Here is an 18,154-nt window from a genome sequence, read left to right as displayed (position 1 = left end):
TACTGTGGAATTATGGCAACTTCTTAAATAATAGTGGGAAAATGAAATGTTTCAGATAATGAGTGCGAATCTTCACAAATTATTGAAAATAGAAAAATACACTACTAAACTGGTACAGGTTGAAAGAGTTATCCTTTGCTTTTCTGGTAAATCTGTAAGAGTATAGAGCCAAAATCTCATACATTTTATTACATACCTTCAAGCCAAGCATTGCTCCTGAATCTCGAGGTACACTTCCATCTTTCAGACGCTTATTTAATAAGATGCGACCAATTAAACGATCTCCATCTTTAGATGGTTGCCAGGTTACAGGGTGCTGACATTTTGCATCAACAAACAAAATAAATAAATACAAAATAAATAAATGATTTTATTTATCATTTTATGACAAATGATCTCTGATTGTACGACCTCTCTAAACTTCAGAATTCCAGTGTTATGATTACACAAACCAGCTTTCATTTCAAAGCACTGATCATAAGGGTGTACTATATTATGCTTATAACCTCAATATAATCTCAAAGTTTTTTTCAAAATCCAATTACTTCCAATTCTTACAGGTCTCTAACACAATACTGGTTATATAGCTCTACAAAATCTGAGAAATTTTGAAAATGCATGCAACTCTAATTATCTACACGCTGAAAAATAAAAATTCACAGGCAGAAAAGATGCATTGAAATTCTATGCAAGTGAATTCATTTAAAAATGAAAATTTCCTCTTCAAACACTTTTGGAAGATTTTGAAAGCCTGTATTACAGTAAAAATTAAAAAGTCATATCATATTAAAACATTACATTTGAGCCTGTGATGAGGGCTTTTTTTGAATAGGTTTCTAGATTAAAATAATAAAGTGTACACAAGCCTCAATAAATTCCCAATTGAATCTGCATGGGAGAAACAGGCTTCATCTACAGGTGAGAATAGATTACAGTTCTCATTTCTCAGAGGTTCTTTCATGATTCTTTCAGGTCTTTGATCTATTTAGTAAATTACCTTTACTAGATAATTCAATGATATCCATTGTTAAATAACCTTGAAAACATTAGTAGTTTCTTTCTTTCTCAGGGCTGAACCAAGGCCTCTGTAAATAATGAAACTATTCTGTTATGAATGATATGCTAAGTAAGGAAAGTAAATGATTGGTGTAATCATAGTTTCACAGTTATCAAAAAGTAACAGGCATATCTTCATGCAAAATTTAGCAGGCAAAACACAAGTTCCAGTCAATTACATCTATATGGTAAAATGATTTCAAAAGTCCCACTATCCTAAGAGCAAAAATAACAAATATCAAAGCAGATGGCAAGGGCTCTAATACTAATTAATACTACATTAAAATGCTATGACAATAAAACAAAAGACCAAAATGACAGTGAAAGGGAAAAAAGAAAAACAACTTTTTCTGTGCAAACAGACCCAATTATCTCCCTTTTGCCTGGGATTCAAACTATTAATAATTTAATTTTCATCCCAAGGAAAATATATGCAAACAATCAAATAAGCCAATCCAAAACTGATTTATTATTTGTAGTTTTTAATAACATTACAAAGTTCTCTCATGCAACAAAAGACAAAACATTCCTTTGTTCCTAAGTTTTATTTTCATATACTTATTTTTTGGTATGCCGTCAAACAATAAAAACAGCAAAGCAAGCAAGAGGTTTTTTTTGGTTTGTTGTTTGTTTAGTTTGGTTTTGTTTTTCTTTTCTGCACCTTAAGAAATGCTACAGTGACCCTTGAGATGCCCTGTCCTTTTATTATGTTCTGTTTTAATGAGTGACAGAGAGCAAACGAAGACCAAATGAGCAGGTTAAAAGGCAGGCTCCACAATCTCAGTACCTTATCACTATGGCTATGCTCCTCGTTAAGGGTTGTGCTACTACACGTATCTACCCCAGAGTCCTTAATCTGAGGTTCAGACCATTCCAAATCCTCTTCCAAAGAGTGGCCACCAAAGTACATCATTTTCTTTTGTCTCTCAGACCTGGTGTTAGAGTCCGACAAAACTGCCTGCTCACTAGTTTTTCTTTTTCCCTTTTGACTGTCCCCTACAGGTATGGGATAAAAAAAAAAAAAGAAGATACAAAAAAGAAACATGCAAAGGTGTAAATAAAAAAGGAAAAGTGAAATGATAACGAAAATTAAATAGTAAGGCTCCACATGTCTCACCAAAGACATTGGGGATGCCTCACTGCTATGCCAAGACGTATGATCCAACCAGTTGTAATCCATGTCTCCTGTGAGAGTCAGACAAAAGAGTGCAGTAAAGGAGATGGTGAAAAAAGGGACAGACAGAGACATTATAAACATTTTAAACTGTGCGATCTCACTATATATAGTGAGTGCTATATATATATATATATATAGATGCAAAAAGAAAGCTAATATTCAAAATGAGTGAAATTTATAGAATGTATAATATAAGGTTTATATCTCTAGACAGACCCTACAGAACAAAAATCCTGCAAAAAGAGAAAAAGCTAATAATAAACAGAAATAGAAACAAAAAAATGTATATGCTGAAAAAGACTATTAGCTATGACTGTTATTCATGCTTTTTTTTTTTTTTTACTCCTATGCTGGTCTAAAGACATGAGTTTGTTCTCCAAAGATTAAGGGACATTTAAAAAGTTTACATTGGTTTGCAATAGCCAGTACTTTAAAAAGCCAAATAATTAAATGTCATTTCTGAAATGCAGTATGATATTCTTCATCATGCTAAAACCTTGTAAGAAATTTGTGTGGTTAAAAAAATTGTTTTCACAAAAGATTAATTTGTATGAAAATTATAAAACAGGTTCATTCAATATCTATTAGTAAAAATAAACTTTACTTAAACATCATGAATCACTTAATATTCTGAAATAATTTTTCAACATTTTTCAGAAATCACATTCTTATAAAAAGTAAATTACAAAAAATTTTGTCAGACAATTTATGTAATTGGCAACTAAGAATGTATATCCACCATTTCCCAAACTTACATGCTTCTTATTTGCTCAGTATTTCAAAATATAAACTATTTTTTATCTTAAATATTTTAGTCTATATATGCATATATATCTTTTAAAATTCTATTTATAATTTTATTTTTCTAAAAATACTTACTGAACACCTTCCATTTGGTATGTATTGTGCTAAGCTCTACTTGAAAGGGTAAAACAATGAAATATGCTTACAACAGAGTAGGGATAGAGAAACAGAACAAATCATCAGTGTCATATAGAAAAATACAAGACACTATGAAAGAATACAATAAGATGTAATTTAGACTTTGGGGTCAGCAAACACCCCTCAAGTAATAATGTTTAAGATGAGAACTGAAAGATTTGACATGGTGCTATAAAAGAACTGAAGGAACACCATGGTTTCTGAACCAAAAAGAATGAAGAATATAGTATTAAGTGAAAGTGGTAAGGCAGCACAGAACAACTTAGGTAGGTCTTTCTATTTCATATTAAAGATTTTAAATTTCAAACACTGAAGGATTTTAAGTGAAATAGTGACATAATCTGATTAACATTTTAAAATGATGAATATAAGTACTATATAGAGACTAGGTTGTATGACACCAAAAGTTAAAAGACATTTACAATAACCCTTGGGAAAGGTAATTATGGCTTGAATAAAGATAATAGCAATAGACATGGTAAGAAAAGAGGGACTGAGAGATGTTTTTGAAGTAGAAATAACAATGTTAAGAAAGACCAAAGAGTCAAGGTTAACTCCCCGGTTTCTGGCATTAATAAACTGAATGGAAGAAAAAATTTATGAGATGGAGAAGACTGGAGGAAGAGCACTTCTTGTTAGGGAAGGGAAAGAGGGAATTACTCTATTTCATAAAATATATGATGCCATTGACTATAGGATTCATAACTTTCAGGATATAAAAATGATTAAAATGCACATCTTAGAATTTATTAAATATGGTGGTTGATTTTTGATATATTATTTGAACCTAGTGGACATATAAGAAGGAATCTGGTCAGGGTGTAATAAAACTTAAAGTTTTGGCCAGACATGGTGGCTCACACCTGTAATCGCAGAACTTTGGGAGGCTGAGGCAGACGGATCACGAGGTCAAGAGATGGAGATCATCGTGGCCAACATGGTGAAGCCCCATCTCTACTAAAAATACAAAAAATTAGCTGGGCATGGTGGTGCATGCCTGTAGTCCAAGCTATTTGGGAGGCTAAGGCAGGAGGATTTCTTGAACCCCGGAAGCAGAGGTTGCAGTGAGCTGAGATCGCACCACTGCACTCCAGCCTGGAGACAGAGCGAGACTGTCTCAAAAAACAAAACAAAGGCCGGGTGTGGTGGCTCACACCTGTAATCCCAGCACTTTGGGAGGCCGAGATGGGTGGATCACGAGGTCAGGAGATCGAGACCATCCTGGCTAACATGGTGAAACCCCATCTCTACTAAAAAAATACAAAAAATTAGCCGGGCGTGGTGGCGGGCGCCTGTAGTCCCAGCTACTCAGGAGGCTGAGGCAGGAGAATAGAGTGAACCCAGGAGGCGGAGCTTGCAGTGAGCTGGGATTGCATCACTGCACTCCAGCCTGGGCGACAGAGTGACTCCATCTCAAAATAAATAAATAAATAAATAAATAAAAACAAAACAAAAAACTCAAAGTTTTGACGTGGAGACATAAATTGGCAATAATTAACATATAGACAGGAGTTAAGTGAGATCATTTAGGAATAGAGGGTAAAATAAAGTATGAAGAGAACTCAAACTGAATTCTAACATTTAGGGTTTGATTTGAGAAAAAAAAAAGAAAAGAGAGAAAAGATTCCGAAACAGCATGCAGAGAAAAAAAGGGAGGAAGGAGGGAGATAGAGGGAGGTCTACAAGTCAAATAGAGTTTCCTAAAACGAAGAAGAAATCGACTATACTGAATGATTTTTACATATCAAATAAGATAAGGAGGTGAAAAATATGCATTGGATTTGGCAATCATGAAGATTAGAAAAGATGTCAGGAAGAACAATTGGATAGAATGATGAAAATTAAAATCACGTTGAAGAAACTGAAGAACCAAGGGAAGTGAAAAAGTAGAAAAAGTTGTGTGTAAATGAATGGTTCTCAAATTGCAGTCCTCAAAATAGCATCATCAGCAACACCTGGGAACACATTAGAAATGTAAATTCTTGGGTGCCACCCTAGACTTAATGAATCAGAAACTGTTGGTGGGCCTAGCAGTCTATATTTTAACAAGCCTTCCAGATGATTATGGTCAGATGTTTGAGAATTACTGGAGGCAATTCTTTTAAGAAACTCATTTATGAAAGAGAATAGGCTTTATTATCTAACACACACAATATGCAATTTGTAGAAAGAACCCCATTCTTTAACCTGTGGGCTAGAGAAGGGCTTCCCAACGTTTTTCATGGCACAAATAATTACAATATTGGTAAAACACACTGGAGTATACGGAGATAACCAGTACATGGGATACTTACGCCCATGCCTGGATGGCTACCCAAAAAGCTAAGTGTATCTGTGTCTCAGAAAACCTGTAGCCCTTTCAAAATACAGTATTGTCCCACAACAAAGCATTGACAAATCTGTGCATTAGAGAAAAAACAGTATGAAGACTGAAGCCTGTAAATACAAATTCTTAACTGGTTTATGTGACAGTAAGAAAATTCAGCTCAAAATTTCTCTTCTCCCTCTGTGCTTGCAACCTACCAAAAAGGCAGAAATGTAATTCTTTTTCTCTGAAAATAAAAAAAACATAAGTTGTTTAACCATTTGAAACTAAAGCAAAAACATCTGATTGACAAAAAAACTGTCATATAGGCTGGGCACAGTGGCTCACGCCTGTAATCCCAGCACTCTGTGAGGCAGAGACAGGTGGATCACCTGAGGTCAGGAGTTTGAGACCAGCCTGGCCAACATGATGAAACTCTGTCTCTAATAAAAATACAAAAACTAGCTGGGCATGGTGGCATGTAGCTCCCAGTCCCAGCTACTTGGGAGGCTGAGGCAAGAGAATCATTTGAACCCAGAAGGCGGAGGTTGCAGTAAGCTGAGACAGTGCCATTGCACTCCAGCCTTGGCAACAACAGAACGAGACTTCATCTCCAAAAACAAAAACAAAACAAAACAAAAAACTGTCATGTATAAGTACTAACTAAACACTTGTTGAATAAGTAAAATTAGTGTCCCTGTAAGAATAAGATAATTAATGGTAATTCATATAGAAAATAGTCCTAAAAACTATTAAGACTATTATTATAGACCTAATAATACTTTCCACTGGATATTCTTATTTTTTGCAGCTTAATAGTACAGAACTAAGATAATAAAATATCTTTCTACAGTAACAGTACAAAAATGTATTATTGGGCTTTCCAGTTCTACAACAAGAACTAGAAAGCACATAAAGAACCAAATGGAAATTTTAGAACTGAAAAATAACTGAAATACAAAAAGCAAATTGATGGGCTCAACCACAGAATGGAGAGGACAGAGGAATGACTCAGTGAACTTGAAGATGGAACAATAAAATTGACCCAATCTGAAAAACAGACAGAAAACAGACTAAAGAAAAAAAAAAAAGAAAAGAAAATGAACGGAGCCTCAAGGGCCTAAGAAACTATAGCAAAAAGTCTAACACTCATATCATTGTAAGTCCAGGAGAAAAGAAAGTGAATGGGTTTAAAAAAAAAAGTATTCAAAGAAATAAAGACTGAAAATTTCCCAAATTTGGCCAAAGATATAAGCCTACAGATTGAAGAAACTATGTGAAACCCTAAACAAACAATACCCAAAGATATCTGTTACAAGATACACCATAACCAAACTAAAACTAAAAACGAAATATCTTAAAATCCCCAAGAAAAAAGCAACACCTTACCTAAAGGGGAAAAACAATTCAAATGATAGCAGACCTCTCATCAGAAACCTTAGAGGCCAGAAGGAAGTGGCACAATATTTTTCATTTGCTAAAATAAGAGAAATGTCAACCTGAATTCTAAATATGATGAAATTATCTCTCAGAAATGAATGAGAACCACATTCTCAGGCAAAAGAAAACAAAGAGAATCTGTCACCAGCAGATCTACCCTAAAAAAATAACTAAAGATAGTTCTTGAAACAAAAGAGAAATAAAAAAAGAAGGAATCTGAAAGTATCAAGAAGGAATAAAGCAGATACTAAGCAAAAATATGGGTTTTCTTCTCCTCTTGAGTTTTCTAAATTATGTTTTTGATATTTAAAGTGCAGAACATACATTGTCTGATGTGGTTTTCAGCATATATACAGAAAATATTTAAGACAAGTCCATTATGAGATAAGGGAGAAAATAAAAGAATTTAAATGACTTAAGGTTTCTACATTCCAGTCTAGTTAAATGTCAGCACCAATACAATGTGATAAGTTGTGTACATGTAATATATTACCTAAAGCAACCACACAAAAAAACCTACAAAAAGAAATACACTTAAACACTCTAGGTCAATCAAAACACAATTCGCAAAATGTTTAAAAAAAATGTTCAAATAACCCGTAGGAAGGCAAGGAAAAGAAAACAACAAAATGAACAACAGAAGGAACAAACAGAAAACAAAAAAGAAAACGACAAACTATAAATGAGCTGTAGACCAATATTGCTCATGATTATAAACACAGAAATCCTTAACAAAATATTAGCAAAGAGAATTCAGTGATATGTAAAAAGAATTACACACCATGACCAAATGAGGCTTATTCCTGGAATGCAAGACCGGTCGAATATTTGAAAATCAATGTGATCCACATATTAAAAAGTTAAAGGAAAAAAATTACATGATCTTATCCATTGAGTGCTGATGTAGAAAACGCATTCATGATTTTTAAAAACTCTAAAAATATAATCGAGGGGAACTGGCTCAAACTAACATAGAACAACAATAAAAATCCAACAGCTAAGATCATACTTAATGATAAAAGGCTGAATGCTTTATATAAATAGAAATTTCACCAAAGAAGATATCTTCATTTACAACAGCCAAAAAGTGAAACAACCAAAGTATCCATTAATAGCTGTGGTATATCTATACCATGGAATGCTACTTATAATAAAAAGGAAAAAACTATACACACAACATGGATAGACCTCAAGGGCATTATATGAATTGGAAAAAAACTCAAAATTTCACATACTGTATGATCTCATTCATATATCATTCTCTAAATGATTAAAAAATAGACATAAAATACAAATTAGTGGTTGGCAGACGTCAGGGAGGGTGGAGAGGGAGTAGGATGTCATTAGAAAGAGGAAGCGTAAGAACGATCTTTGTGGTAATACAGTAGTTCTGCATCTTTATAGAAGTGGTGGTTATATGAATCCATATATGTGATAAGATGTCTTAGAACTATAAAAACATTGTTCCAGTATTAGTTTCTTAATTATAGCTATGCAAGATATAACCAATGAGGAAACTGGGTGAAGCATATATAGGATCTCACTGAACTATCTTTCCAACTTCCTACAAATCTATAAATACTTCAAAGTAAAAATCTAAAAATAATGTTTTGCTGCCTTCGTAGACTGTCACCACCCCATCACAACAGGTGTTCAAAGAAAAGGCTAGAGTATCACTTGTCAGCACGATATAGAGAAGGGTCAATGCTTTAGATAGGAAGTTACACAAAAAGCACACTAAATCCTGTCTAACTCTGGTATTCAGTTATTCTATTAACACAAGTTAAACATACTTAAATATGAGGACCTGACAAAAAATAATCTAAAAATTTGAACCTTTGACTAAAATTTCCCCTTCACTTACCTCTATTGTAAAATACAAACTAACCTAATTATGTGTGTATGTGTGTTCTATACACAGAGAAAAAATGTTCATATATTGTATTTACAACATTTTTTCATACAGTCATTACATTAAGACAACAGTTTATTAACTATTTTATATCACTGTTTTTCATTACTTTGGGTTAATAAATACTTAAAAATTAAATCACATAGTACATAAAGGCATTCTTCAACAACCTCATTTTCAACTTCATCATGTTTATAAAGTAATAGCATGTTGTAACAGAAAGAGTTTTATAGTTGAAGCTAGAAAAGCTATACTAAAATACTGACTTCACCCCTTATTAATTTTATGACTTGTACAAGTCATGGGCCTCATTTTCTCATCTGTTTTGAAAAAAAAAATAGTTGTGATATCTAACAGATTGCTGAGAGTTTTAAATAAGATAGTCATGAAAGCTCTTTGCAAAGTGTAGTCATATACCAAGTTCATGATATCATCATCATTTTTTAAAAAATATTAACTTTCATTCTAATTAGGTAGGGAACATTTAACTATGGCCCTTTTATGCTTTTCATTTCTCTTCTTGGTATTCTGTCCTCCTTTTCAACTTGTCAAGTTATATATGTGGGCATTTCCCAATGTCTATTCCATGGAATACTGGTTCTGCAAAATGTTAAAGGGCATTGAGTAATTTAAAAGTTCTCTAATCAAATAACTTTGGAAAACTCTGGTTTAAGTACAATTAAATAGATTTCTTGAGTGTAGGACTTTTTTCAAATAATAATGACAATATGCTTCACTAAGAGGATTATATAATATAGTGTTTCCACAAACTTAATTGAAACACAGAAGCTTTCTCAGAGGACAAGTGTCCCACGAACTATATTTTGAGACATTGCTGAAACCTTCCTGGAGGGTCATTTCCTCTCATAAGATAGCCACTAAAACTGATAATAAGTCTTAAGTCTTTCCCATTCCAAAGAAAATGTTCTAGTAAACTATTAAACACAAAGTCCAACTAAAAAAGGTCATATATAGTGTATATTATGTAAGGCAATGGTTTGCAAACTATGCTCCATGGAGTTGCTTCAGAGAAAACTGTTGGACACTGTGCAGAGGACTGATTCTAAGATGGTAGCCCATAATCCCCACCTCATGGTATTCATGCCTTTGTATATGAGTCACAAGTCATATGACCTGGGACTTGCTCATAAACAAGGTAGGGGGATGGCAAGGTGATGGGATCTTACTCCCATGATGACACTGTTAAGTTTCATAAGACTTTGCCTTGCTATTCAGCTTGTTTTAGATACTCTCTTTGCTGGCTTAACGAAGTAAGCAGCCATGATGTAAAGCCCATGTTACAAAGGAAATGCAGGCAGGCTTTAGGAACTGTGGATACCTTCTAGGAACTACTAACAGCCTTTAGGAGATGTGGGGGAGCTGATGGCAGCTTCTTGTCAAAAGGAAATAAATTCTGCCAACAATCTTATTAAACTTGGAATCAGATTCTTCCCTGCATCAAGTGCCCAGATAGAAATGCAGCACAGATGACAACTTGATTGTAGCTGCAGGAAATCTAGCTTAGCCATGCTAAGACTCCTAACCAACAGAAACTGTGAGATAATATACATGTGTTGTTGTTTTAAGTGGCTAAGTGTCTGGTAATCTGCTCTTAATTCATTGCCAGCTCTGAAAGCAGCAGATTTTAGAATAGGAACCAAACCAAAATGTCAGTAGATCTAGAGGCCCCATGTGCTTAGACCAAGTCTTAAGCTCCAATACAAAAGCATGGCTGGCTAAAGTACAGTAGAATTTGAAATAGGATGATAAGCATTATCCATAATTAGCTTATTTTTTAAAATCTTGCTCTTTTGGTATTACCAATATATTCTTCCTTAATAACATGTAATTGATGAAATGATTGTATATATGGCATATATTAGAATTCATCTTAATAATTACAGAATTTGAAACTGTTCTAGGTTCCACAGGTACAAATAGGAGCTTAAGAAATTCACATTCTAGAAAGATGGACAGGTAAAATATATAATTTAAATATGTATATAGATTTCCTCGGAAGCATATAGTCTCATTTCCTGCAATGAGTGGGCATAAACTGCTAAGTATCAAGCCCAAGCGTTAATTATAAAGGTAACAGTGCTCTAAAGAAAGTAAAATTCTCAGTGACAGCAAGTTTGCCACACTAAGCAGATTCCTGATAGTAGGGAAACCTGAGGCATGGAATGGGGACATCTTAGCTCCATGTACTTGAAATTTCTAAAACTAGATCCCCTAAACCCTCTGAATTTGAGGATTCAGATGCCCCTCCATTTGCTAAAGAAATAAGAAACACACTGCTGAGGCAGACACCAGCATCATTGAGAATACCAGTGTTGGCTTTCCTCTTACTGATAGGGCTGACAGTAAGAGATGTTGTTACTTATCTGGGCTCCCCAAAAACAATCAGATAAAGAGGAGCCGGAAATAGAGGCCAGGTGACAGCTATTAGCAATCAAATACATAGTGAGTGTGCCATTATTATAATGAATGTCAAAGTAGGAGTGGTAGCCACAGAGTATGGATACACAAAGTTAAGGAGAAGATCATTGAGCACAGCATCCCTAGGGGCAAGACAGATGGGCAACTAATGAGGATATGCCCAATCTATATAATCAAAACACAAATTATGGATGATCAGGAGGCTAAGGGAAACCACTCCAATAAAAAGATAAAACTCCTTGCATTGTTTCTGGATCTAAACCAGTTTTCAGACGTGGAATCCTGTGACTGAAAGAAAGGATGAGTTGCCAGGAGGAAGAACGCTAACATCACGGAAAGTGAATTCAGCTATTTTCTCAGGTAACAGTAAACAAAGGAAAGGAAATAACCCAGACATTTTAAGAACCACTGGACACAATGAACCTAGTTGACAGTGACACTGAAAATCCCAGTATCATCGTAACCCCACTTTTAAATTGGGGTTATATAGAAAATAAGTAATAAATTGAGTCCTGGCCCAAGTCTGGCCCATAGTGGGCTCAATAATTCCAGATTCCATTTAGTGGTAATTACAGCAGTCTCCATATAGACATACTTGGTATTCGGAATAACCTCTACATTAGTTCCTTGGCCTGTGGAATTAAGAACTACTATAATGGCCTGGCCAACATGGTGAAACCCTGTCTTAACTAAAAATACAAAAATTAGCTGGGTGTGGTGGTGGGCACTTGTAATCCCAGCTACTCAGGAGGCTGAGGCAGGAGAATTGCTTGAACCCGGGAGGTGGAGGTTGTAGTGAGCTGAGATCACGCCATTGCACTCCAGTCTGGGAGACAAGAGTGAGACTCCACCTCAAACAAACAAACAAAATCTCTTAGCATTTGCTTGTCTGTAAGGGATTTTATTTCTCCTTCACTTATGAAGCTTGCTTTGGCTGGATAGGGCTACCTGACTTCAAACCATACTGCAAGGCTACAGTAACCAAAACAGCATGGTACTGGTACCAAAACAGAGATATAGACCAATGGAACAGAACAGAGCCCTCAGAAATAATACCACACATCTACAACTATCTGATCTTTGATAAACCTGACAAAAACAAGAAATGGGGAAAGGATTCCCTATTTAACAAATGGTGCTGGGAAAATTGGCTAGCCATATGTAGAAAGCTGAAACTGGATCCCTTCCTTATGCCTTATACAAAAATTAATTCAAGATGGATTAAAGACTTAAATGTTAGACCTAAAACCATAGAAACCCTAGAAGAAAACCTAGGCAATACCATTCAGGACATAGGCATGGGCAAGGACTTCATGTCTAAAACACCAAAAGCAGTGGCAACAAAAGCCAAAATTGACAAATGGGATCCGATTAAACTAAAGAGCTTCTGCACAGCAAAAGAAACTACCATCAGAGTAAACAGGCAACCTACAAAATGGGAGAAAATTTTTGCAACCTACTCTTCTGACAAAGGGCTAATATCCAGAATCTACAAAGAACTCAAACAAATTTACAAGAAAAAAACAACCCCATCAAAAAGTGGGCAAAGGACATGAACAGACGCTTCTCAAAAGAAGACATTTATGCATCCAAAAGACACATGAAAAAATGCTCATTATCACTGGCCATCAGAGAAATGCAAATTGAAACCACAATGAGATACCATCTCACACCAGTTAGAATGGCCATCATAAAAAGTCAGGAAACAACAGGTGCTGGAGAGGATGTGGAGAAATAGGAACACTTTTACACTTTTGGTGGGACTGTAAACTAGTTCAACCATTGTGGAAGATAGTGTGGCGATTCCTCAGGGATCTAGAACTAGAAATACCATTTGACCCAGCCATCCCATTACTGGGTATATACCCAAAGGATTATAAATCACGCTGCTATAAAGACACATGCACACGTATGTTTACTGCAGCACTATTCACAATAGCAAAGACTTGGAACCAACCCAAATGTCCATCAATGATAGACTGGATTAAGAAAATGTGGCACATATACACCATGGAATACTATGCAGCCATAAAAAAGGATGAGTTCATGTCCTTTGTAGGGACATGGATGAAGCTGGAAACCATCATTCTAGCAAACTATCACAAGGACAAAAAACCAAACACCGCAAGTTGTTACTCATAGGTAGGAATTGAATAATGAGAACACTTGGACACAGGAAAGGGAACATCACACACTGCGGCCTGTTGTGGGGTGGGGGGAGTGGGGAGGGATAGCATTAGGAGATATACCTAACGTAAATGATGAGTTAATGGGTGCAGCACACCAACATGGCACATGTATACATATGTAACAAACCTGCACGTTGTGCACATGTACCCTAGAACTTAGAGTATAATAATAAACAAACAAAAAGAACTACCATAATGGGGAAAGTCAAGCCTAAGCCTCTGAAAATTCCATCTCCCACTGGTGAAAATTACATAAAAAATAAGGACACAAAAGTGATGGCCTACATTATATTCCTTTTTAAATTCAGCAGTCAGCCCCCTAAAAAACAGGTGCATTGATGCATCCTGAGAAATGACAGTGGACTACTATAAACTCAATCAAGTAGTAGCCCCATCTCAGGTTAACATGCCAGATGTTGCATCTTCCCTAAATAATTAATACTGCCCCAAGTACATGATATGCAGACACTGAACTAGTAAATATGTTTTTTTCCATTCCTATCAAGAAGGACCAGAACTACTCACATACCCCTGGGATGGACGAAAGGACATACTGATAGTTCTTTCCAGGGTTATGCTAATTCTCCTCCCTTATAATACAGTCCAAAAAGACTGAGACCATAGGGACATTCCACAGGACATCATATTGGTCCATTATATGGTGAGAAAGAAGCAGTAATTATATTTGAAGTCTTGTTTAGTCATATACTCTTTGAGGGTAGAAGGTAAATCCTACAAAGATTCAGGGGCCTATAACACCAGAGAAATTTTTAGAGACCTAGTGGTCATGGGAATGGTCAGATCATCCCCTCTGAGACAAAGGACAAATTATTACCTCTTGTACCTACCACCAATGAGAAGGAAGAACAATGCATGGTAGTTCATCTGTTTGGATTCTGAAGGCAGCATCTTCCACACTATGCAATATTGCTTGGACTCAATTGCCAAGAATTACAGAGGGCTTCCAGCTCGAAATAGAACCCAGAGCAGGAAGACGCTTTAGATGAAGTCCAACTCTTTCACTTGGGCCATCTGATGTAACAGACTGTATGGTATTAAAAGCATCTATGGTGGGAAAAGAAGCCATATACAATTTATGGCAAGTCTCACTAGGAGAATCACAATGTAAACACTTGTTTCTGGAACAAGGCCATGTAGTCTGCAGTGGAAAACTATATACGACTTCTTAGTATGCTCCTAGCCCTGGTGGAGGGCAAAGATCTAGTCATAAATCATCAATGACCAAACAGCTAGAAGTGCCCATCATAAGCTAGGGTCTGCTAGGTCTGCAAACTGAAAGGTTGGACAAGCCAAACAATGATTCATTATAAGAGAGAAGTAGTGATCCATGTTTGAGCATCAGTAGGACCAGAGGGCATGAGCAAAATGCATATGAAGGCAACCCAGACTTCCATGCCATCTACTAATATTGTGTTGGCATCTCTCCCTCAGCTCACATCTATGGCCACACGAGGGGCCACTTACGGCTACCTGACAAAGGAGGACAAACATCATGCCTGGTTCACTGATGGGATAGCTCAGCATGTGTATGAAAGCCAAAAGTAGACTGGTGCTGTACCATAGCCCTATTCAAGAGTGGCCCTGAAAGAAAGCAATGAAGAAAATAGGGCAGGGCTTCAGATGGCCATCCACTTTGTATAGAAAAAGAAGGTGCCATGAAGTAAGAATATATACAAACACATAGGCAGGGAAAATGGCTTGGCTAATTAATAGGCCAACAAGGGAAAAGATTCACAAGATTGAAGAAAAGGATGTCTGGAGAAGTGGTTTGTGAAAATATCCACGGGAATAAGGGGAAAAAAGATGTATGTATCATGCTTTAAAGCCTTTTGGGTAACTGGGCTCTTTGGATGGTCCTTGAACAAACCACATCTCCCAGTATCCATGCCCTTCTGTAGACACCTCTTCTTGTATTTTCTGTGACTTTTTTAAATACCAAATAGAATATGGTAGGAATGATGCCACGTGAGTCCAAAGCTAGGACAGAATAAGTGGTGTCTCAGAATTATATCTCTGTGAGCCCTGAGCCATCATATAAGAAGTCTTTATATGGAAACTGCTATGTTAGAGAGACCAAAAGTAGGTGCACTGGTTCAGATTCCCATCTAACCATCCCTGCTAAGGTGCCAGATGTGCAAAAGAAGTCATTTTGGACTCTCTAGATGAGCTCATACCACCAGCTAAATTCCACCAGTGTTAACCTCTATAGCATCATATGAAGAAGAAAAACTACACAGTTGACCCTTGCCTGAATTCCAGACTCACAAAATCATGCAGAAGGTGGTACTTCTAGGTAGTGGCACAAAGTGTTGACTACTTCTCTTCACAAAAATCAAGTATAAGTCTTGAAAAATTGGTCACAACAATTGCATGGCTGTGGAAACCAAACAAAAGCAGATACCAAATTGAGAAAAACTTCTAGAGCTTCAGATAATAACAACAGATATATGTTACCTTCTTACCTAGGGTTTCTTCCATAACTTTCTTCTACCAGAGTACATACATAGGAGGGGTCTACCGAAAGGATCAATAAATCTATCAGCGTGAGGATGGCTGGGAAAACCAGCAGCTTTTTGCTACCAGAAGACATAAACTTGATTTGGGGTGGAGCTGAAAACCCAAGGTTTTGTCAGCTAAAAGAGGCAAACCCAGTAAGAAACAGAAAACCAGCAATTTTTCTAGCCTAAGGCTGTGGTCTAACAAAGGGTGAAGCAGACCAGTCAGAAATTTGACAGGAAGACCATGGAAATAAGAGACCCTCAGAAAAGCTAAATACACTCTCCACATATATCAGGCTAAGAAATTATACCACTTCTTAGACACAGGGGAGATCCTGAGAGAGCACGGTAGAAAGTAAAACCCAAGGGTTACTTGAGAACTGGCTGAACTTTAAATGTGTCCGTTATACCACACAAACATTAAATGGCATAAGGTGGAGGCTTTCAAATTCAAGATATTTGAGCACAACTTCTGCCCAGATCTTTGGCTAACAATTTGGATCACGACCCAGAGTAGAGACTTCAGAGGGACACATACCACAGGGAGACAAATTCTACATTTTAAGTCCAAGAAAGTTACTAAAAAAAGGAAAAGAAAAAAGAAAACATAATCCTCAGGAAAATCTGTAAGAATCCAGAGTTATTACATGATCATCACTTAAAATGCCCAATTTTCAACCAAAAATTATAAGACATTCAAAGAAACAGGAAAACATTACTCATAACTAGGAAAAAAAATCATTCAAAGAAACTGACTGCTACGGACTAAATGTTTGCATTCCCCTCCTGCCAAATTCATGTGTTGAAGCCTTAATCCCCAATATAATAGTTTTTGAGGTGAAGCTTTTGGGAAGTCATGAGAGTGGAGTCTTCATGATGGAATTAGTACCTTTATAAGAAAAAACACAAGAGAGATTATCTCTCCCACATCATGTAAGGATACAGCAAAAAGAGCTATTTGCAACTTGGAAAGAGGGCCCCCACTAGACACTGAATCTGCCAGCACCTTAATCTCAAACTTCCCAACCTCCAGAACTGTAAAAAATAAACATCTGCTTTTTAAGCTATCCAGTCTATGGTAATTTGGTATAGTAGCCTGAGCTAAGACACAGACTCTCAGTGGAACAGAGGTTGGATTTAGCAGACAAATATTTTAAAGCAGCTATCAAAAATATGTTCAAAAATGAAAAAAAAAAAACCTTGTCAAGGAATTACAGGAAAATAACAACTCAGTAAGTACACATAATTTTATTTCCTAAAATAAATTATATTGCTTAAAAAGTGAAGCAAAGTAATTTAAATTCTGAAGAAAATAAATGTCCAGCAGAAAAAGGCATAATTACAACAATGTTTAATTTTTAAAACTTAATTTTTTTAGTTTTTCAAAGTTAAAAAAGTATTAATGATTATTTTCTCATTTTTTAGAAAATATCATCAACTAGGACTTCATGTCTAAAACACCAAAAGCAATGGCAACAAAAGCCAAAATTGACGAAGGGATCTAATTAAACTAAAGAGCTTCTGCACAGCAAAAGAAACTACCATTAGAGTGAACAGGCAACCTACAGAGTGGGAGAAAATTTTTGCAACCTACTCATCTGACAAAGGGCTAATATCCAGAATCTACAATGTACTCAAACAAATTTACAAGAATAAAACAAACAACCCCATCAAAAAGTGGGCAAAGGACATGAACAGACACTTCTCAAAAGAAGACATTTATGCAGCCAAAAAACACATGCAAAAATGCTCATCATCACTGGCTATTAGAGAAATACAAATCAAAACCACAGTGAGATACCATCTCACACCAGTTAGAATGGCCATCATTAAAAAGTCAGGAAACAACAGGTGCTGGAGAGGATGTGGAGAAACAGGAACACTTTTACACTGCTGGTGGGACTGTAAACTAGTTCAACCATTGTGGAAGTCAGTACGGCGATTCCTCAGGGATCTAGAACTAGAAATACCATTTGACCCAGCCATCCCATTACTGGGCATATAACCAAAGGACTATAAATCATGCTGCTATAAAGACACATGCACACGTATGTTTATTGCGGCACTATTCACAATAGCAAAGACTTGGAACCAACCCAAATGTCCAACAACGATAGACTGGATTAAGAAGATGTGGCACATATACACCATGGAATACTATGCAGCCATAAAAAA

General features: G+C 36.0%; 1 protein-coding gene across 50 annotated transcripts in view; it reads right to left on the bottom strand.

The window, feature by feature from the left end:
• RIMS2 (regulating synaptic membrane exocytosis 2) overlaps positions 1 to 18,154 on the bottom strand; it is a 748,462-nt gene that overhangs the window by 347,265 nt on the left and 383,043 nt on the right. For 30 of the 50 annotated variants that reach the window (XM_058443878.1, XM_058443874.1, XM_058443866.1 and 27 more), the window contains 2 exons: positions 1,844 to 2,052; positions 197 to 316 (listed from right to left, as the gene is read on the bottom strand). In XM_058443878.1, the coding sequence (XP_058299861.1) occupies positions 197 to 316; positions 1,844 to 2,052 (329 nt within the window). Of the gene's footprint in view, positions 1 to 196; positions 317 to 1,843; positions 2,053 to 2,173; positions 2,242 to 18,154 lie in introns of all 50 variants that reach the window. The other 20 variants (XM_058443861.1, XM_058443862.1, XM_032760228.2 and 17 more) reach the window with 1 other exon arrangement.

Source organism: Hylobates moloch, unplaced genomic scaffold (assembly GCF_009828535.3).
Source record: "Hylobates moloch isolate HMO894 unplaced genomic scaffold, HMol_V3 SCAFFOLD_9, whole genome shotgun sequence".
Lineage (NCBI taxonomy): Eukaryota > Metazoa > Chordata > Mammalia > Primates > Hylobatidae > Hylobates > Hylobates moloch.
Note: the sequence above shows the minus strand (reverse complement) of the source record. Positions and strands in the feature narration are given on the sequence as shown.